A 23,891-nucleotide genomic window follows, 5' to 3' on the forward strand; every position below is an offset into this window, starting at 1 on the left:
TCTTATGAAGACAAACTTGTCTTTTTTCTGCCCAAATCCTGATCTTAACTTCTTTGCTTACATAGAAAATTCATCAACTGTTTGCACACCCCAACCCTGTCACTTCTTTTAAAAGTGCAGACAAAACACTTTTTTATTAATCTTGTTGGTATAACAAGAAAGCTGTTCCCTGTCACCTCCAAGCATGACAAAATTGATGCCATATTCAGGACAAACTTAAAAATATAATTAAAAAAGTGGGGTCAGTATGTAAAAATTAATGCTACTTAGCAGAACTGAATTTCCACCAGAAATGGATTTTTGCTGCCTCAGATCCTACTGACATCCTAGTGGTCTGCATTTCATCAGTTTATCTTGGCATCTGAGCTCATTTTGCTTGTGAACAGAAGGTACCCAGTGGTAGTGGGAATTTGGGAAAAGATGAAACCAGAAGCCTAACTCTCTTTAGCAGCTACTGCTCACCCTTTGTCACCTAATTCAGTGCTCACAAAAATATTTTGAAATCATCGGTTCACTGAATAAGGAAGTGATGGGAAATACACTCATCGAGTAATAAACTTGTGTTACGAGTTTAACTATTTTTTTCAATTATAAAACAGGTGGCACTTCTATTTTGATTCACGTAAAATCAGACCTTTCTCTTTAGGGAAAAAAAAAAACCATCCACTTACATGGCATAATAGACACCTGTGAGCAGCTGCACCATGAAGTCAGGGTCTAATACCACTCTACCACAGGGTTCTTTCCAGCGTTTCTCATGCTGCCGTGGAAACCCACTCACACACAGCCTGAAAAAAACAACATTACAAGAAAGTGTTAACTCCACAAAGACTAAAATGTCTTTATATAACAGAGATTTTAGTTAATTTTCAGATTTATTTTTCAAAATATAAATACACAACATAGAAGATTCTTATGTTCCTTTCCTAACCATTACAGCAGTTTTGTAACAGCGCCCTGAAATGCGGCTTGCTGATAATCCAGTGTTATTTCCCACGTAGCCATCAACCCCATTTGTTTTCCTCAAAACATTTTCTTCAACCAGTTTCTAAGGAATGAGGGTGGCAAAATGCTCTCTACTGCCAGCCACCAGGCAGAAGACCCTCCCCAAAATTCAGTAACTGAAACCAATTTTCTTTAAAGGAAACATTTGAGTGGTACGGAAGAAAAATATGTCATCTCCCTTTAGGTAAAGTTAGATAACACAGATACTATATTCTTGAGAATTGCTCTCAGTTGCCTTCTAAAAAGTACTTCCGACCCTTGAAAACGGGGCCTGCCTTCCCATTTACCGCCTCTATAAAAACCAGATGAATTTATTCTATCAGTTTACTATTTGAATCTTCATCATGGAAGCAATGCATGGTCACTAATACATAGTAACTGCTGCACTGTTTCCAAAACAGAAATCCCTTGCATACAAAATGTTCTCTCTCCTCTCTACTCAACGAACAGATCTAATTTTCAGATGCAGGAAAATTCAACGTATTTGGCACATTTAGCATAGCTATAACTCAAGTGAAAATGATGGAAGCATACCAAGAACTAATCCATTCCCATCAGAAAGCATCTTTTTTTTACTGGATTAATATTTAGAAGCCTAGATGCACCCTGAAAGACTATTTCAAAGGCAAGTGTCTCACCTGGAACCCATCGTACAAAGTGATTGGTAAGAAGAAGCAGGCATATAGACAATAGCAGAATTGTAGCATAGCATAAGAAAGCTCAGCACCTCAAACCTAGAAAGAGATAAGAGCAAAACCTTGCATAGTTTAAATTCTTAATATTTCATCAAAATTTAACCCAAAAAGTCTACAATTCAGTCTCAAAAAATATCCCACAGGAAAAAGTATCAGAAGTAAATACACAAATCCTTAAACCCTCTTTCATTGTTCATTAACTTGAAACAGGCTATCAAAAGGTCAGTATAAACACTTAAAATTATTATTACTGAAAGCCATTAGCATGCACAGGAACTACTAAGGAAATGGGATATGGTATAATATTTGGACAAAATTATAGAACTGGAAATGTCTGCAATACATTCAAAATTATTTTATCCATTTTCCCAGAGCTGTCTTTAGACACAGGTAAAGCTGGCAGTCACTAAACATCAGGGCAATTTGTTTCACCCCTAGTTCTGTCTATCCACTTAGCTCCATTCTCTTCTTTCTGTGGAAAAAAAAGTTACAGCCTCAGATACAAAGCTGAATTTTGTTACACCTCAAAGAAAAACTGAATAGCCAGCCATAAACCCAAAGATATTCCTTACCTACACAAAAGTGACAGAGAAGTTACTTTTCTAAATTAACTAGTAGAAGCACATAAAAATTTGAAACAAAGGAAAAAAACACATTATACCTCAAGATTACCAAGACTGTTCTCTAGATTTGTTTCCAAGCACTTAATGCTGAGAAAGGACTGATCACATATATTTGGTCTTAATGTTCAAGGACTTGCCTCCCTAGTGAAGCACATTGAATGTCAGAGTACATCACCTACCGGTTCTGTGCTGTGAAGGTTTCTCTTTGAGGATGAAGATCACTGTAAACTACTCTGATTAGATCATGCTGACTTAGTGCTCCTTCAGTTAAAGCCATGGATCCAATAGTAGAGGGCTAGAAGTAGGTGGTAGGAGGAGGGGGGAAAGCAAAGCATAAGTAAAAGGTCCCCAAAAAACTCCTAACCACTCAAGGCAAAAGACACATTTAGTTTGTTATCTGTAAAAATGAAGATTATTCCAGAATACAGTAAATCTAAAAACATTATCTAATTTTATTATTACAAACAGCATCCACACTTACAAGCAATAAAGAGGTGAGAGCAATTTTCAACTTTGATTCTTACATATCCATTTATAGTAATGTTGTCCTAATTACACAGACTTTTGTCCAAAAACAGTAGAGAAAGAAAAACACAATTCTAAGTCCTAGAAGGAGCTAGAAGGAACACTACTTTTATACAAGCATATATACTAACTATGGCCAAAACTACACCACCACTCATCTTTGTTTAAAATGGGCACTGTCAGCAAAGATTTTTCAACATTTACATTCCTTTCCTTCTACTAATGCTATTAAATTCGATTACACTAATTGTAAACTACTGACACTGAAAACTTACTGCAACAAGATGCATCTAAAATAGCCTGTGGCATCAAATGGATCCAGTTTTCATTCCTCTAATAGATCCAATTCTAATTTACCACAGCAGTTCTCTTACCTCATGATATATTGAGGGTTTAGATAACGAAGGGATGGTGAAAGATAAAACTTTGTTGTTTCCATCTTTGTCAGCAATTTCCTGCATTAAAAACAAGACCAAAACCCAAACAGAAGTAAGGACATAGGACTTGGAGTAACTTTCAACTCTTAAAACGTATTTCAAAAACATGTCCTGATCTATTAGCACCCCAAGGACTCTGTGCATTTGCAGAATATCAGCAAATTTACATACACATTTAAGTGGGAAAGACCTCTATCACAAACTGCTCTGCGGAATCAGCCTGCAACACTTTAGAAAACCAGCCCTGGCTCCTTGATCAGTGTGACTTCCAAAATAAACACACAAACAGGAACAAAAAAGCTTTTCTAGCCCACCTTTACATTGTAACATTTATTTATAACAGAATTGCATTGAGGAGCAAGGCTAAACTTCGAGCCCAAAAGATACTGACACACGAGGGCTGATGAGTCACTTGCTGACAGTATTTCATAATAAATGCACCACAGAGAAAAGGTGAAATCAAGGGGACTGGCAAAGTTTCCTCAGGCATCCCATCAGTAGGAAATACACAGAGTGTTCTCTCAAAAGGCTTTCAGACTGGTCATATTTTATAGTTGCTAGGCTACTACATAAGCAAACCCAGCAGTTTTTAAAGAAAATATACTAAGAGCAATTACATAAGACTACCCCAAAAAGGAGTCTAAAATCGTGCCTGTGCACTCTGTACAGCAAATTTTCAAACAATAAGCTCCAGTCATTCCAGCTTATGCAAAAATTTAGCCCGAGGTAACTCTGTACTTGTAGCAGGCTTTAAGGATTACAACAGAAGGGCAGTCGACAGAATTTAGCAGAATGCAAAAGATCTACCCCTATCTTTCATTTTCCAAGTATTGAGAAAATAACTTCACTCCCTCAGTCTCAGTATATATGCAGAAAAATATCAACTTCATTAAAGATAAAAAGTAGTGGGAGCCACTGTCCATTTTGAGGTCTCTTCCTGAATCTGGAGAGAATGGAGAAATTACTGTCCTTAAAAAATATGAATCACTGACATGACTTGCAAAGGAACTGCAGAGGAACCTTCATGAGAAAATGGGCAAAAAGATAAACACGCTACTTCAATCCAATAAACAGTACCAAAAATCAGCAAGCAGTTTCTAGTGCTTTTTTCTATCAGAATAAATCTAAAATATTTAGATCTTCCAGTTGTTAGAGCTGATCTACAAATGCATAACAATAATATATTTTATTTTTAAGAATCACAGTTTGGCTGTTCTGTGTCTTATTGTGTATAGAAATATAATACACAATTTAAAGGAAGGGTTTACAATGATAGCACAGGGAAGGACAATTTTTCAGTAGAGTATGTTTTAAGGTGCTATAACATAGAAATTCCCATTAGAGAATGCCTATTGTGGCAGTATTGCTGAATTTATCAAACAGCCTTATAACACCACAAAAGTAAACATACCCAGGTTAAGATAAGAATATAAAAACCTATTTTTACATCCAACAGCCAAATTTAATAATTTATAGTTACTTTTTCTTATTCTTAAAATCACAGTTCCCCTCAAGACTCTGACTCAAATGTACACATGTATGTATCTAAGTGCATGCAGAGTGGTTTCATCTTCAAATTACCCTTAAAGACACATTCACAGTAAGTGGGAGAGTGTGGGAAGTGACACATGAATACTTACCAAACATATCGGCCTGACAATCATAGAAAGTTGTATTTCAGAACATTAAGGAGGGCTACCTATTTCCTTATAAACACAAGTGTATAACAGTTCAAGAAAGCCTACAAGATGATCCTTTTCAGTGAAAATGCTTTTTCCATAAAAGATAACTATAAAACATATTTTTGCAAACACATCCTTATTAAACCTTAATTACATTATCTTTTTCTCCATATTAAATACGCTTTCATTTAAGTGTATTTTAATTTTAAAGATGTTGTTACAATAATTTACTTTATTCCCAGTGGTCAGTGATGCAAAACTTAAAGCCTTCCTCACCCATTCCCACTCATCTCACTTACCAAGTTGTAAATGCCAAGCAGCAACGCTTCAATGCAACCATTACTCTGCCTGTCCCTGCTGGCAGTAAGACGCAGATATACCCAGATCAACTCTGGCAAAAACTGCAGTGTGAATCTCTTGAGCCGAACTTCAGAGCTACGATAAAGTTCAAAGAGCTGGTGGCAAACAGGCTCCAGGAGCTGTGGAAAGGCAAAAAAGCTAATAACTTACTGGTAGGCTTCTCTACTAAGGGAGAGTGAAATAGCAAATGTAGGGGTTATACCACATAGCCACCACAGCTAGTAAAAATTACATTCCTTGATGTGAGTGAATCAAAATGGTATCTGCATTCCTTTTAAGGAGATCCATAAGGACAGGCCTCAGAGGAACTGGTATGCAGTACTGGGCAATGTGGCTTTACTGCAGTCACTACCATGTGTGCTTTGAGAAGATTATTCTCTAGGGCTGTCAGTATGAGATTTATTTTCTATACATGTACTAATCTATGGCGTGTGACAGACATGTGGTTTGAACTATGTGCACCATAAAACTTTAACAGTGCAGTTGTAAGGTCTATAAAAGTATAAAGGTTAAAGATTAGCTGTTAATGATAAGTCCATTGACAGAAATACAAATTGATTTCTTACCTACAGCTTTTTAGTCTCAAACCCAGCAAGTGTGCATATGTTTATTACAGTGCAAAACTGATCTTTCCATCTTGAGCTGCATTTCAAGTTTAGTACAAGAATCAAAAAAGCCCCTATCAACTCAGTGTGATATAAGCACGAGATAAACCTGCCACTTTAAGAGTCTACAATCCCAAACCAATAGTAAGATGCATCCATGGCATTGTTAATGAATGTCAAATGGTCTCATCTTTTCCCACAACTAATCAAGTTTTAATACTAAAACCAAAAACTGAGGGGGGGAAAATCTCCCCCCAAAATTTAAAAATTTCCAAGACAAATTTTGGTAAGGTTTGTGACCATTATCTAACACTGCATTCTATTAAAGAGAATGACCTAAGGAAAATACTTATGGGATTCAGTGTCCAAAAAGACAGAGGCATACATGTAAGCTAAAGCATCTATATTCATATAGAAGAGTTACAGAGTCAGAAAACAGAGGTCTTCTTTCTGACAGTACATGCTTTATGCAGCTTGCTTATACATACACACATAAGATATAAAACATCAAATTGTACATGTTTTTAGAGCAATAAAAACCTTATATTTGACCAACACAGTAGCAGCTGTACTGGTGGGACAAAAAGGCATAAATAGGAAATACCCAGTGCAGAGTAAACCAGATAAGGCACATATGACTCCTCTTTCACTCCCAGAGATATGCACCTTAGGACTTTAAGAGCAGTATATTTCATGGACTTTGATGCATTCTTTTTTCATTAATTTGTCTATTCATCATAATTTTAGTACCCAGAATTTCCTGTAGAATTGACTGTCACTTTCTTGCTATGCTGTACAAAGATGTACTTCTGGGGTTTGTTGTGAATCATCCATCGTCTTAAAAAACTTGGAAGTCCCTGGCTAACAGCAGAGGGACAGACATTTCTGCAAGTGAGTAGTTTGAACATTTGATAAATGTGCAATGCCGTAAGTCTGTATGAATGTACAATTTCACATACACATATTTAGACTTGGATACTGGACGTTGGTATATCACAAACACAAAACATACATCTGACAGAACTGTCTATTGAGACAGCTGCCTTAAGAGAGCATCACCCAGGAAGCAGTGACCGCACCAGTTTCATTTCTAACACACACCACTGTGGTCAATGAAGCTTACCATCTTAAACCACTGATTACATAAGCCATAACAGGACACTGACGTAAAATAAAACTTAGCTGTCAGAGAAATCTCTTAAACAATACTCTGGTATAAGTACCTTGTGTAACAAGGCTTCTGACTGACAGACTTGCTACTCTAAGCTAGAAGCCTGCTTTTACAACAGAAGCAAGAGAGACTCTACAAGAGAGGGAGGGAAGAAAGCTGTCAGTGACAATGTTGACACAGAGTGAGAGAAGTCCAGTCATCTGGAACACACAGATTTTTACAAGTCATATATATATAAAATAACTCGACAATTTTTGTTTTGGGATCTAAATGAAATTAGATGTCTGTAAAACTTCTGTTGCAGTCATTTTAAGGAAAAAAGTAATACAGCTTTCTCTATCAAGTTGAGCATATATTATTTTAGTTAGTATATTTATTCCAGTATTCATACATACATAGGACTTTATGTTCAAAGAGGTAGAAGTATATACTTTCTTAACTAATATTTACCTAGTAGAAACTCCGATCTAAAAGTGACAAAATAATTGTTACAGTAAAGGTTCAAATCCTCAGAGACAGAGCTGTATCCGTGTTTTATGAAAGGCCTAGCACATTTCAGATGTTCAAATTTAAGAAGTGGTTAAAAAATAATTCAGACATTACTAGAATGAATTTCTAGATTTTCTTTAAAAAACAATATGATCAGGAAGCTAGTGAAAAGAAGAAATCCCTGAAAACAATACATACAAGCATATCTGCAGGGAGATGACAAGTGCAAGAAAAGCTAAAAACTATTATCTGAAACCAGATATATACAGAGACAATGTTATAAATAGTACTTCTATTAGATTAGAGATGACAGCAGCCCAAAGCTCTTTTCTATTTGAAATTAGCCAGTCTAATCCAAGTCCCATTAAAAACATGGAAAAATTTATTTTAGCTTAAGTCAGATGAGACTCGACCAGAGCAGTTATTGAGTTTATTCTACCTACTTTCAAATGAAAATTTTATAAAATTAGTCTTTTAAGTGAAACTGTGCTCCCTAGAAAGATACAAGCAATATCCAGTCACTGGTGTTGCAAGCATGCAAATTCTCCTCATTTTTAGCAGTTGTCATATTTGTTGTGCAAAATGTTTAACAACTGCACATTTTTTAGGTGAAAACCTGTAACTACAATAGTACTTTTGGCGTGTTCAGAGCTTTAAGGCCACAAGAAAAAGCTGCCATCACAAAGATGCTACAACACAAATATTTTCAAAAGCATGAACACCCAAGATTTTCCTACTCAAGTATAGTAGGACAGTCTCCCACCTGGAAACGTAAAACTTGACACAAGTAAGAAAGAACAGATGTTTTCCTTGCCTCATAGTTATCTGGCTTTTCAAAGAGCCAGCCTCTTCCAATTAATTCTCTGAATATAAATACTGAGAAGGCACAGGATAAACAGAGGAAATTGAGGTTTTGTCATCAGTAGTGGGTGTATACGTGAACTGGCACACAATTTAATTCCAAAGATCTTTCAGTCCAAAGTCAAAGCAAACTGAGTAGCACAGCAGTCAGCACAAAAATCCAGAGTACAAAATCTCTTATACTCCTATCTTTTTCCTGACAAACTAAAGACTTATAATTAAAAGATCTTTCCTATTAGCGTAAACAGCAATCAGCATAACAAAAAAAAAAATGAACTTTTACTGGCTTAAATATGCAGCAGAAAAGAACAATCTAATTTACACCTCACAGAGATGCAAACCAGTCATATTTTAAGTAAACTGATTAATACTTTTAGTTTGGCTTCTTCATAAGTTGGCCAAATCTTAAGAGTCATATCTTGAAGTTAAATACACTGTATTATAAAATGCATGACAAATACTGGAAATGCGTATACTTTTGAAGAATTCAACTATGGTAGAAATTAATGTGCTCATTTTAGGCTTAACCATCATATAACGAGTGAAAAGATTTATTATTTGAAGACCACTGGGTCTGGGAGTGCTTGGCATTGCAAAGGTGATGTTATTATGTTTCATGGCTGCCCTCTCAAGTTAAACCTAATTAGCCTCACATGAATATTCAATGTTTAAATTGCAGTACAGCATTAACTTGACATCCACAGAGTATGTCTACAGCCATTAACCGGCTCCAAAAATTACTGAACTATCTAAAAAACAGTACTTCAAAACCACTTCACTTTCAAGTTCAAATATCATGCAAAAACCAATACATTATTCAGTTAAATAAGCTGTTTGTGAGCAAGATCACCCTCTAATTTTTATGTAAGTTTCTGTTCCAGTCATTATCTTTCCCATATTTAAAAAAGTCAGGGCATCTCGTAAAAGGCAAACAGTAACAATTATATTTAACTTGACAATATGCTTGCCTTCACTTGATAGCTCTCAAATTGGTAGACAGCTGTCCAAAAAGAGAAACACCTCAGTTTTTTTGTTCCTAAACAGGCTGGTTCCATGTTACATTAATAAACCTGGTCTTATTAAGATAGAATTGTGATTCTAGAAAAATTCAAGTTTGCCTTAAACAGTTTGCCACTTTCAGGAAGTTTTAAAAATAGGTCAACTTCATGATTAAGTTGTACTAAAAAAAATTACTTGTCCATCAAGTTTAAGAATCCAGCAAGTAGATTTTTATAATAGTCTACTACATAAGCTTAATCTCCATAAGCAATCAATTATCCTTCTAACAAACAATGCCCTGTAAAGCATATTTAAAAAACCTCTTGCTTAGAGCCAATGTTACTACAGAATTATGTAAAGTAATGAATTTACTATAGTTACATTCTTTACACACAAATAAGTCTGGAAGAAGTGCAACCAGGAAATACATACTGCCTTAACACGTAGAACCTGCAGTTAGACATCTTTGGGTCTGGGATTGCTTATGTTATACCTGATATCAGAATCAGGCCCAAACAGCAACAGCTGTTCCAAAGAGTGATATTTGACAAACATCAGTGAGCAATAACTTAAAATTACTGTCACACCCCTAAGAAGATACTCTTTTTGCAGGTCTGGTTCTTTGCACATTAAAAAAAATAAATGCTTATTCTCAAAGCAAAGGAAAGCTTTTACATTTTCAGGGGTACACACACACACAAATACATAGCAGCAATGGTGGCTTCAGGTTGGAGAGAGAATAACAGTAGCTTCAATACAAAGAAAAAGGTCACTATGTAGGTTATTTATAATACTGAAATGGAGCTGACAGCTATGAAGCCTTTTTTTTTTTTTTTAATTGTATGAGCATTATGCAACCTCCTTGAAGCTCAATCAACCATTCAGCTTCCAAAAGCAGCTGAGTTGCGCTTAGGAAAATAAAGAACTCCCTTGCTGTGTACACTACCCATTTTATTTATAAATATACAAAAGATCATGGATGATATATCAAATATTTTGAAGCATTTTATCTAAAGTAGTTTACACATCAGAGAATGGCATGCTTGCACAATTTATTCAAAAGTTGTATTTCACACACTTGCCCAGAAATGCTACTAGCAGAAGCCGATGGGTTGGAAAGTTGTTTAATGTCATTTCCAAGATGAATTATGTACAAGGGTAAAGTAAGTTTTCATTGTGTCTATTTATATTTTGGGGCCCTGCCTCTGCTCTTGTTTATAACAGTGTAAACACAAAAGTGATACTAGTATAAGCACAAGAAGATCTTGTTATCTCAGTAGTATTTAAAAAATTGATTCCATCTTCCACTGTAATAAGCCAACAGGTAAAAAGCACATAAGTCTTGCTGAGTTTCACTGCATGGCCTACTTTATCTCAGTTATGACTGAAAGGTAGCTTCTGGGAAGAACTAAAACAAATGAGTAAAAAAAAACCTCAAAACCCCCCAAAAAACACAAAGTAAAACCCCAAACATATCTCCCCTCCCAAAAAGAAAAAAAATCAACCTCACAAAGAACAACTCATGCCAAATAAAGTACAATAGTCAGCTGCGGCAAGGAAAATCTAGCAGACAGTGTGAACTGTATTTTTGGAAGCAGATGAGATTGTGTCTTACTAGAAATGCATTAAAGTAACGCAAAAAAACAAGAGAATAAAAAGAGGGCTGACACACACTATATTGCAGTAGAAACAAGAATCAAACAAGCTTCATCTCCATTACTCTCACTTTAGTTGAAGAGGTGAAAGATATAAGAATGAGAACAAAAATCTTTTCTAAAATCTCCTACCTCATTATTTGGGTCTTGAATGACTTTATAAAGAGCTGGTACCAGTGGTTTTTTTCGGTGCAATGTAGCTGCATAGCTGGAAATTTGTGATTCAGGTAATGCCTAAAGAAAAAAAAAAGGTTACCCTGACAAATTTTTTCAAGTATATAAGATCTCCACAAAAGGATTAAGTCTCATCCCAACATAAAAAAAAAATCCTGAGGTTCAGTGAATTTTCAGGCTTGCCACCTAGTTGTTCAGTACAAGTTCTTCTCCATACAAATAACATTTGAGAGCACAGAACCACTTTGAGGGTTAAATCCCAAAGTAGTTTCAGATTCATCTTCCATAAAATCATTTGCTCTCGTTTGATATGTGGACTCTCTTTCTTACATTCTGTATTTAACAGGCACTTTTCAAAGGCCTTATCAAATCAACTCAACTTATTTTTTATGAGGTGCAGATAATGCAAAATGAGTATGGACAGCCTCAACTCTTCCCCAAGCAACCATGTCCATGGATTTTGCCTCCTTGGGTCTTAAACAAATTTCCAACAACAGCACGTAATGACTTACTATCATCAATGATGTGAGGAATTACTAATTCATAATTTAAATAATAGATTAATTTCATATCAGTCATGAAATCCTGTTTTCTTGTTTATACATTATGCTGTATTTCACTCAGTGTAATTATCACCATGCAAAATAGCATAATAGCTTAAAAATAGTTCAGATTCTTCACGACAAAACAATTCATTTTATGCAGACCACAGGGGGAAAAAATCAAATATTTTTCTTGGGTTTTTTTTTTCCAAGTCCAAATATTTATACTGATTTTTTTTTAATTAAAAAAGATCTTCAATTACAAATTTGGGCAGCCCTATCCAGCTGTTAAATTCTATCAGCTTGACCTACACAAAAATACATGTTTTAAGAAACCCTATTGCTACAGCAGTGTTCTGCTCTACAATAAACAACAGCATCAAAAATAAACTACTATTGGAAATATGCATTGTAGGTTATGTACCAGCTGACTCAATTACACAGACCTTTTCATGCTTTATGCATTATAAGAAGTTGAAAGATCAAGTAATAGTTATTTAAAATGTTAATTCTGAATATTAAAAAAACCCCTCACAACTACGTTCTGTGGCATTAAGCCAATGGTTGAGATATCATTCATCTTCTCAGTTCACCTTGAATTCTGACAGCCATTCTTCCACGACACCTCGTTCTGTTCCCAGCATTTTCTTACTTCTTTTGCTTCTCTCTTACCTTTAGAAGAAAAATGAAAAAAAAGAAGCTAAATCAGAGTTCTGGCAGGAAAATTTAGTTTTGTAAAGTCCTACCCCAATGAAAAGCTATTAACATCTTTCCAGTAGAATTATATAATACGAGACAATAGGAAAAGTTGCATTTTGGACAACCAGTCCCATTATCTACCAATGATTAAACTATTTTCTTCTCTTAGTCAAAAGTATTGTGCATAAATCGGCAAGGAGGAAAAAAAGGAGGATTTGGTGCTTCAGGCCAAAATGTACATTATTTAAGACAAACACATGATCCCATTCTTGCTCCCTTACCAAATACTGTACAAAGAAAAGACAAGTGAAACAAAATAAAGAGCATCATGGAACAAATCATGTGAGATTGGTAATGACAGTTTTAGATACAGCTTGAAGTTAAGCAGTTTCATAAAACAAACCAGTTATAAAAAATTCTTATAACAGAACTTTACTCCTTAAACCTTGTTCTTAAAGAATTCTGAGGCTTCTCATTCAAATGGCAAGATTTAGCTCTTGTAAAAGTATGTTGGAATTCTCAGAGACAAACAAAAAAGAAAACTTGCAAGGACAACTGTTATTTATATTCCATTTTATACACAACACTCATATTCTAGCAACTATTGAATTCACATAAATTTAATTCTCAAAGCAACAGCAGGAATTATCTAAAACACATGGCATTATTGGACACCTTTGCTTGATGTTCAAACAGGTTTAAACAACAAGAGTAATTTTGTCTTTCTGTGTGATCTCAGTACAGGTTGTCAATACCTGGAAGTCACTAAGGTCCCAAAAATTTTAATCTGAAGAAGTGAATGAAGTTGTAACCTAATATTAGAGACTAAAACCTAAGAATAGTGACCTGAAAAGCAATAAATTGAGGAGATAATAAAATACAAAAGCCCTATTAGACATATGAAGACAGTGATTCTTAGTTAAGGTTTCATCTAAAGTTTATTTTTGACAGGACATGCAGGTTAACAGCTGGCTGAAAAGAAATAAGAAACAAAATCTGTGAAGGGACACTGTATTTTTAAAAGATACTTTGGTCGCTTTTTTTTTTTCAAAAAAGAAATTGATAATTGCTATACAAGAATTTTATACAACAACAAAGCTGTCACACAGTCATAAAATTTTACCACATTTTTTCTAAACCTACAAATACCCATCAGCTTCAAAACCCTTTCTTTTTTTTTTCCATTTTAAACTATACAAGTAGTGTCAAGAATATATTAAAGGCTACTCTTTGCAGAATTTGTTGTACAATTTATAAGAAAAAGGCAGGTAAACATGAAGTGAATTATTTACATTTTACACTAGTAATTTTTGGTTGAACCTAAATAATTTTCAAAACACATCTGAAAGACAAGTTTGACATACAAGTTACATCATGAAAGTCCTATGAGAAATGACCTTTTAATAGCCAGACTACATGACTGGAATCACCTGTTCTCTTCTCACAATGTACTTGTTTTGGTTTCTGAAAAAAGACTTGTATTTAAGAACAGATCAGTATTTGTTAAATGGAAAATGAAGCGAAATAAGATATAAAGCTTCCCAACACAATTTTTAAGTTCATGTAGCATTTTTCAACAGCCCTTGGCAGCAAGTCATTAATACGAACTCCTGTGGAACTGCTTCAGATTTCTAAGGCATGTTTAAATATCCCAAAATACAACAAATTCAGAAATTACATTCATTTAAAATCAAGTAACACTTGGGTGAATTATTTCAGCAGAAGCACTGACAATTCTATAAAATAACAAACACAACTAAATAGATTTCTGCAAACAAAGTTTCCGAAGACATCTTTTTTGATGTAGGGAAACAAAATGAGACATGGATACAAGTTAATGTAAAACATCATGGGGCACGCTACGGTAGTTGAGTTCTAGTTCACTTTGCCTAGAAAAAAAAAAAAGCAACATTCAACTTTACCTCTTTAATGAAGTCAATTTTCTAAAGGAGGAAGAGGAGAAGGAATGCAGAAGTTTTTCAACCTGGGATGCATTTGTCAAGCCTTCAAGTACTGCCCCGTCTTCTAGAAGATGAAAACAAACTAGGATGATCACAAAATAAGGAAAAATATAGTAAAGTGAGGCAAACAGTAATGTAAGTATTTTTAGACCTTACAAATGGAAGTTTATCAAATCCTCTAAAGTATACACGAATCATTCTGTAACAAAGCACTTTGCCATTAAAAAAAACAATAAAGGCTCAGTGTTTTAGCAGGAGGAAGGCAGGAATTGCCTTAATCCAAAAAGAAGGCTTTGTCACCTATGTGGAAAACCCTTCTGTATTAGTGCAGAGTACCACAAGCACACTTGAAAGGAAAACTGAAGCACTATTTCTTACAAAGGACAGTGTAAGAAAAATGTAAGATGAAATAAAAGAGTAGTAATTGTATAAAATGTGAACTGAATCAGTACCATGATTTTGGAGAACGTATACCACCTAAATAGAATATATTAAAAAGTCTTCCCTACTGTAATTTCCTTAGTACATATTTCTTACAGAACCAAAATTTCAATGTAATAGTAAAAATTATGTATTACACTGAAGTTCACCTTTTATTGTAGGATCCCTTCATACTGAGCATGAGGTAAACAACGTACATGAGCCAACTCTAGTAAATCAGGGAATTTCAGTATCTGGAGACCTCTAATAGGAAAATGAAGTAAACAAACAGGAGTGTATTCCGTTCCATACTGCTTATTCAATTAATTACTTTCCAAAATACTCAGTTACTAAAATGTCCTCTTCCACCACCACCTGCCATCGCTATTTAGAAACAGGCTAACAGGAGGTACCATCCTTTTGTGGTTATGCTGTGAATGTTTTTATTACATGATCATATATACAAACCTATGTCCTCTATGAATTTTTTAAAATAATCTTTTTTAAAAAAAAAATGAAATTCCATGCAGAAACCTTAAATAATGCACTTCTGAAATAATGAATTTCAAATCTTTCTCTTCTTTTGCTGCCCATATTTATGAGGGGGTTGAAAAAAAACTAACAAATTTCTACCCTATAGGCACCGTGTAGCTGATTACATAGATTTTTAAACACGCACAGGAGACCTGAAAGATAAGTATATGTTGTTGTAATTATCAGGCACACATCTTCAAGACAGAATATCAGGTCTGTAAGAGTTGATTCAGGACTTCTGGAAGCTTCCCAAGTTTTACAACATGCTAGAAACAGGATCTGATACACACTCTTCTCTAGAAATGTCATGGGCTCCCAACTAGCTCTGAATTATTACACTTGCTAATTCACTTCACAGCATTGCAGAAAGTGTCAGGTTGGAAGAGACCACAGTGGGGTCTTCCCGTCCAACCTCCCTGCTCAAGCAGTGTCACTTGTACCTACCCTTCTACTCCTACTGTCAAAACCACCTACAAATTCTGTTCACCACACAGGCCTTTCCAGAGCTGCATTAAGTTAGACATCGTTTCTTTCCTGGACAGGAACTTTTGTTATTTTAGCCCTAAAGCAAATCAGACAAGGTAATTTCTATTTCTCTACAGTTTTCACCCCCAAAAAAGGACTGAGCACAAGCAGATGTGCACAGACCTGGTTAGAGATTCAGGCTGCAACAGTTCAAAATTTTTCATCCACTTGTCAGTTTGCTTACAGATCAAACCTGCAGGTTTTCTAGAAGTAATTTAAGTAGAAGATAATTAAAAAATAATTATGTACATAGCATCACAAATGGGGTGTAGAGATTTAAATTGTCTTACACATAGAAAACAGTAAAATAACTGTCCTTAAATCAGAGGCAAACATCAGCTGTAACTCATGGCCAAAAACTCCCCTCTCTCCCAAATGATTACTTCGGCTTGGAAGATCCTTTGCTTTGCTCCTCCAGCACTGTATCAGCTTGAGAGACTACACTGACTCTGTATGTAGTTGACTATTTCCTTGGAGAAATCTTGCAAGGGGGAATTAAGATTATGCTTAAAAACAAACTAAGAAAAAACCCAAATACAGCAACAACAACAAAAACCCTTGCCAAAGCACAAATCATGCTTCACAGCAGTAAGTTCACTGGAGTATAAGCACGAAACCATATCACAGTTCCAACAGGAAAACAAAACATGTATCTGATAAAGCTACACTGAGCACCACATACTACTGTATATTTTAAGTAACAACAAATGTTCTTTGCCCTATAGCACTAAAATCCAGAGCAAGACTGCAAGGACTAAGCTAACTGTAGCAGAAACAAGGGAATGCCTAAGGCTATCAAAAACCACATGCATCATGCCAGTAAAAACGCAGTAGCTTGGAATAAGAGAAGAATGCTACAAATAAGTGAAATAAATTTATTGAAGACAGCAATTCTCCTGAGTCAGGATTTAGCCTAGCATATCTAAAGAAATTACAAAACCACCGAGAGTGGCAAGACTAACTCAAATGCCCTACTGAAAACACTGTAGAGATCCCAGTGTGCTTACTATGTTGAGTCAAAATGTCAGTATCATAATGGCATAACACCTAACCTACCTAAGAAATTAACTCTTCTTACAGGAGTCTATTGAGCCTTAGAGAAAGTCCACATACAGCTCTTTGTCAAACAAGTCAGCTTCTACAAAGTCAAAAACCAAACCTGTGCTGCTGGTGTCAAAAGCTGGATGCAGTTACAGTTAAACCCATCTAGTGGGTAGCTACCAAGGAAAAGAAGTCAACCTTCCCCTCCAGTGTCACACATACTTCTCTCCCAGTGTTTTTGCCATACATTGATCTTCAAGCAAGCCCTGTTTGGGAATTTCTTCCAGTGTTAATTCAGCTTCAGAACCACAACTGCTATATGAATACAGAAGTAGCCCACATCTATTCTGGCCACGGTCACTGTGCTAGTTCAGTTTTAGGACAAATCATTTCTCCCTTTCCAATTATCTGCCTGGATATTAAAAACATTTTTAAGGACTTGTACAGACAGGCAAGGCAGTCAGCTAATGAACTCCCAGTACACTAACTCTGCACTGACTCCTTACATGAACATGTAGCCAAAGCACAGTGAGCACCTCAGCACCGGAGTGGGGGGCGCTGCCCCATCCGGCACCGCGCCGGCCGGGCTGCGCCACACGCACTCAGACACATCTGTGGAGGCACAACAGCTCCTGGGACTGTCCCAGCCTGACACCCAGACTGCACTCCAGGATTTTCACATCTGTAAAGCACACCTTGTGCTTACATTTGCTCCCTGGTTTGCTGCACCTTTGGGGGGGAGGGAAGTAAATATATCAAACACTGTGTGGGTGTGTCTCTAAAACAAACTGGTTCAACTACATAAGGTCCTGTGCATACTTATCCAAAGTTGAAGTGGTCTGAACTAAGAGTATTAAATTTCATTTCCAGAGCGCTCACATCTCTCCCAAAGCAAACAAAATACAGGGAATAAGAGATTTCTCATGTTTATTTTAAAAAGACTAAAGTTTTTTTTTTCTACTATGGTTCAAAGGTTCTTATAATATGTAGGAACCATAATAGCTATTAATAACAGTAATAATTAAATATACTAATTTTTTTTACATATGGCCTGATTAAGATTTCTTAAATACTCAGCAAACATGCAAGTTGGAATTCACACTAAAGCATGGAACAGAAAAGTTATAGTTAGGAATGCAGTCACTCAGTGTTAAGGCTTAAAGGGGCTCCACCAATAAACCATGTTCTTGAGTATCACATCTACATGTCTTTTAAATCTGTGCACAGATGGTGAATTCATCATTCTCTATATGTTTGTCTATATATTTTGTCTTTGAAAATATGAAAGTCTGAAATAAAACTTATTCCAGCAATATACTATCAAAACAATGATATTTAGAAGTCAGCTAACTGCCAAAGAACTTTTGACTACATTAAAAGACATTAAAAAGGGTTTAATCAACTGCTCTCGTCAGTGAGGTCATTTTTCACTCACATTTAGAATAAAGACATACTGACTGAATACATTATTATTTACCAGTCTGCATTTAAACCACTAACAAAGATCAATCTGCAACAGCAGAATGATTACCCAAATAATCTGAGCCAGTAGCAGTTGCTGTGCAATCAACTATTACAGTGAGAATTAAAAAGTAAAAAAGTGTTACCAATTAGGTATTAATAATTGATGACATTTAAGAAGATATGACTATTCAAGTATGCAGAGGAGGGGTTTTTTTTGTTGGTTTGTATTTTATTCAGGGTTTTTGCTTGTTTGTTTGCTTTAAAGAAGCCAGGATTTTATACTGGTTTAAAAATATATGAGAGAGATTACATAAACAGGACATGCACTTCAAGAATGAGTCCATTCTTTTGCATTATATACTAGATGGAATGATGTATGTAATGATTTTAGACCCAGCTGCACAATGAATAAAAATATTACATTATTTTTACCTGAAAGGCCATGAGAAGAATATTTTGCAATTAAAACCTGAACTGTGTCAGCAAAAAGAACAAAGCTTCATGCTACATGATCTCTTTTTAGTGCCACTTGCGCAAAAGAACATTACGGGCTGACAGGAGGTCTAAAAGAACAGAAAACCCAATTATCAATATGGCTTGTTCTTCCAAGCTATAGATACGCTCCTCCCATATATATAATTGATTACTGAACATCGAAAGAAGTGTATTTGGAAAAAGATTTTTCCATGCCACTTTTGTAAAAAAGTAGCATGGAAAGCATCAAGAATGCATCCTTACTCTGAACTAAACATACATCCAATTTCTTTGATCCAGAAAGTTCATAGCTCTGCAACAAAAGCACCTCCATTAAATATAATTAACACTTTGGGAAGCAGAATAGATAAAACACAACATAAGGTATTCAGAACTACATAGGAAATATGCTTCCCTGCCACACGCCCACCTTAATAAGACTGGTCAACTCTGGAAAAGAAAAACCGGGCAAACGTGCTGATAAATGCAAGTAACAAAAGAACAATTTGAACCTTTCATGATGAGCTATTCCTGAATGCAGAGGTTTAAAAGACCAAATGGAAAAAGACCAGGTAATACATTTGATGACGTAACAAAAAGAGCTATTCAGGAATGTATCAGCAGCCAGAAAATAAATCAAGACGCTTGATCACACTGAAGTGATTTAAAGTAAATCTGAAAACATGAAAGTGGACTGTACAAAATTGGTAATATGCTCTGATTTGAAATACTGGCCTACATTTGATGCAAACAACCTAAAAAGAAGCATGTATAAGGCAGAAAAATGTTTAAAAGGTAGCTGATGCCAAAGATCAGGAAAAATAACTTCTAACACGGATATGGGAATAATTTTTAAAATTTAGAGAAAAAAGAACTCCTTATGTTAGAAGTACATGGAATTAGGTGGTAGAGAAGGTAGAAAGGATTTTTTGGTAACAGTAATACAAAATAAAACATTAAAATGGAATAAGGTAGAAATGTTACTGTTAACAGTGTTCTGCATCTCACACTGTAAGAGTAAGACTAGTTGTCATAAAATATGAGGGCGGTAACACTGTAACATCTGCTTTACATACTTACTACTTGTGTAGAACAAGAAGAATAAAGAAAACTTCATGGTGTAAGCCAGCACTTCATTGATATGCTTTACAAAAACCTTCTCTTCAGAGCAGCTCCTTCCTTACCGTCCAGTATACAGGTGTGTACAGCTTCAGCCAGCTACTCCCAAGTTATGTGCCAGACTATATTAAACAGACATGGTATGGTCTGATTTCCACACTGGAAAATCACTGACACACACGGACTCTTAGACTAATCTGATCCCAAGAGAAAATAAAAGCAGCCTTGAGAATGTTCAATTTTGGTAGATTACTTCTTGTGCTTATTTAAGAGTACATGTATTATAATATACATTTCTTACAATAAACATATTCCAAATACCATTGTGATTTTCATCTACCCATTTACCTAAATATATTATTCTACCACAATCCTATTTAACAGAGAATTATGTAAGCTGTCATTTTGGTGAGGACATAAAACAATACATTAAAAAACTATTGTCCTTAACAAATCAGAGTTACAACTGCAACTTGGCATTGGAAACAGGTACAAGCATTCTACCAGAACTCTCTTGGCCATACAGCTCCACAGTGCAGAGAAACAGAAACTTCTACCAGATACAAAACTGAAAGGAACAAAACATTCTCTTGGCAGATACAAATTTAAATCATCACCTCAAGCCTTCTTTTTAATAGAAAGAGAGTCCTCTTCCAACTCCATTGGTAATGTAATTGTAAGCTTAAGCAGACGGACTTTAAAGCATTCCAACTTTAAAATACCAATGCTGACACACTGTGTATATGGGATTTAGGTTGCCAGCCTTATTAGACAAGCCTTAGTCATTCAAGTCGTGCAAAACAACTTGGATAAGACATTTCTTCCATGCCCACTCTGACTCATGAGTAACAACCAGGCTAAAAAACCTTCTTTTTTGGTACCAGCAACAAAGTTAGTTACATGAAAACAATGGGAAAAAGCCTTACCACAGTGAAGTCAAAGATGATTGGTAATAGTCCTGCAAACTTTCATGGTACCATACTTGCACAATAAGATCCATTTCTTATCAAAAAGGTCATAAGAATTTCAGCTGCTGCCAAACACGCGGTAAAGAAAAGGTACAGCCCATCTGTTCCAAACAGCCGCCTCTAAGTAATTTTAAGGTCTAAATTACCTTCTGTGCCTTTTCAAGCATCAGAAAGCTCAGCTGCCAACCTTCTATCTTTCTACCATTACTACAGGGAAACTGTGCTTTACAGATACACAATTGCTGAAGACAAACAAACAGGGCAGTACGAATGAAAATACAACACTGAAAATAGACACTGTGTAACAGTGTTAAAAACTCAAAGCTGGTGTTTTCATCCTATTGCAGAGTAGTTGTAGAAAGCTATGGAAGTCAGGTGACTCTATAGAGAAAAATTTAAGTCCCATTTGCCTCACAGAGGCAAATAAACAGAGCCTGAATAAAACACAATTGTACACTTGTAGCTAAATCCCTCTCCTAGGAGTTCATACAATGAATAAAGCAGAAAAGAGAAGAGTTAAGACGATCAAGAGTGTGGAAGGAGAAACTCATCTTCCGTGTACCAAGGAAATACTCCTCTCCATCACTTACAGGATTTGGGAAGCAATAATAATAAAGACATTATCCTGCTGCCTTAAATAGTGCAAAACACATTAATTATTCTATTATAAAGACCTGACACAGTTAAAAATATATATACACACACACGTAGGTTAGCCACAGAAATGTTACCTTATTCTCTCAGCACCAGTTTCCTTAGAAACAACTTCACGTAGTCATCCTACACTAAACCTAAAACATTCTCTTGTCGTGATCCTGGTGATAACCCATCCTACACTGAACAATACAGTCTTGTCCTCCCTTTGCATCAGTTCACACACAATTACTCTTCTTATGCTAGTTTGTCTGTATGAACTTCTTTACTTAAAGAAACATTTCCATGCAGATTACTTTCCGTGTAACCCTACCTCTCCTAAACACCTTCTTGGTTCACCCTTTTGGTTCAAAAAGTAAATTAAATCTAGAAAGACTTAAGTAAAGCTACGAAACACATAGGAAAAAAAAAGAGCCTAAAAAAACCCAAACAAATCTAACCGCAAACTAACACTTGCAAAGCCACAGTTAAGAGACACTCAGTGCTAAGTTCTAAAAATGAATAGGCACAGGATAAAGAGAAACCTTGAAACAGAATTTCTGTAGGAAAAAAATGAAAACAAAATGCAAAAACAAACAATCAACAAAAATCCACACCACAAAAACCCCTCAACACAAGCTTTGGAATAGGGCTGCAGACATTACACTAAGATCACTGTGTTGCCTGGAAAGGAAAAAAAGTAATGCAGAAACAGCTCTAGAGATATGAACTGCAGATTCTAAGCAGCTTCCCATTTCTGAACTGTAAAACCATCACTTGATAAAAATAAATGCCTGTTATATTATGAAAACAGCCATAACAGAATTGAAGTCCTCTATCAATTCCAGACCAATATATATATAATCCAATATCGGTATATATTTCTCGCTGCAGTATCCAGTACCAACTGTAGTTCACACAAAATGCAATTTAGGTTACATATTCATTAATTAATCTACCTAACCTCCTTTCTCCTACCCTAAATATTTTCAAAGAGATCTAACCTAAAGGATCCTCTTCTGAAAGTTATGAAACCCCTTATTCTAATCTTTCCAATTTCCAGATGGTAAAGCCTCCAGCTCCAGAAAGTAGAGTGTAAATAGATGAAGTGGAGGTGACAAATTTTCCCCCCATCCATACACTTATTTACACATTCACAAATTCTTAAATGAGTGGAATCTTCAAATTTATCTGAATTTACTTCAATTATAGCTAAACTTATATAATCTTGCTGACTTTTTTTTAAATTATACAGTAAGAATACTAAGTTCCAAAATAAACTTTCAAAATGCCAGAGTTAAAATAAAGGTCTGTAAATATTAAGATATATTGTTTTATTACACGATGCCATAAATTTCATGTGTGACTCAGATGCATCATTCACATTTAAGATGCATGGTTTGCAAGGACAAAATTAATTCTGACTGATATTCTGGTCTTACTTTTCCAATATAAATTCCCAGACTTGAAAAAGCAAACTGAACAACAAATATAGTGACATGAAACATCACAGATCACACCACTACTCATCAAGATGAACAATTCCAGAACAGCACAGATCTCTTCCGCTTGACCTAACAGAATATATGAGGAAGTTGAACCCTACACACATACAAGACAGACTTAAGCCGCATAGAGGCTGTTTGCTATTACAGGTAAAGCAGAGTAGCATCAAGAATCCTGAAATCTGACACCTGCTTCAGCTTTCGCAGCTACAACTGCTCAGACCACAGCTGCCTTTACTACCTCCAGCTGTCACTTCACAGGAAACCATGTCTTCTTCCATGTCATAGCACTATTTCAGTGTCAGTCATTTTCAATCTCACAATAGTTTTCTGCAAGTTAGAAAGGGCTTTTAAGAACTCCAAAGACCAATCTCACAAAATGAGAGGAAAAACACTTAATTTTTTATCAGGATTAGGTAGACTGTACAAGTCAGAATTTCTAGACATAAGAAATAAAGCATGGTCCTGACTATCTTAATTCTGCATAACACAATCCATTAAGAGCTACGTGAACATCAACAATCCACATAGTTGACCCAACTGATTAAGGTAATTGTGCTATAAATATTGATGCTTATGACCAACCCTACTAACTTCACTAGAATTCCTCCAGAGCAAGAAATTACATGGCCTTTGTTGGACTCTCCTTCACAGAAAACAGTCAAAGAAATAGTGCCTCTAAAGAAAATGAAACCCTTTTTTATAACCTTACTAGAAGCTCTCAT

At 35.5% G+C, this 23,891-nt stretch overlaps 1 protein-coding gene across 11 annotated transcripts in view; it reads right to left on the bottom strand.

Annotated features, from left to right (window-relative positions):
• FAM126B (family with sequence similarity 126 member B) overlaps positions 1-23,891 on the bottom strand; it is a 54,231-nt gene that overhangs the window by 18,604 nt on the left and 11,736 nt on the right. For 9 of the 11 annotated variants that reach the window (XM_027678236.1, XM_027678234.1, XM_027678233.1 and 6 more), the window contains 8 exons: positions 14,445-14,547; positions 12,417-12,495; positions 11,240-11,341; positions 5,267-5,446; positions 3,223-3,303; positions 2,503-2,618; positions 1,644-1,739; positions 672-788 (listed from right to left, as the gene is read on the bottom strand). In XM_027678236.1, the coding sequence (XP_027534037.1) occupies positions 672-788; positions 1,644-1,739; positions 2,503-2,618; positions 3,223-3,303; positions 5,267-5,446; positions 11,240-11,341; positions 12,417-12,467 (743 nt within the window). In that variant the 5' untranslated portion in view covers positions 12,468-12,495; positions 14,445-14,547. Of the gene's footprint in view, positions 1-671; positions 789-1,643; positions 1,740-2,502; positions 2,619-3,222; positions 3,304-5,266; positions 5,447-11,239; positions 11,342-12,416; positions 12,496-14,444; positions 14,548-18,899; positions 18,921-23,891 lie in introns of those variants that run through there. The other 2 variants (XM_027678239.1, XM_027678241.1) reach the window with 2 other exon arrangements.

Source organism: Neopelma chrysocephalum, unplaced genomic scaffold, assembly GCF_003984885.1.
Source record: "Neopelma chrysocephalum unplaced genomic scaffold, ASM398488v2 Primary Assembly neopelma1_44, whole genome shotgun sequence".
In the NCBI taxonomy this organism is placed as follows: Eukaryota; Metazoa; Chordata; class Aves; order Passeriformes; family Pipridae; genus Neopelma; species Neopelma chrysocephalum.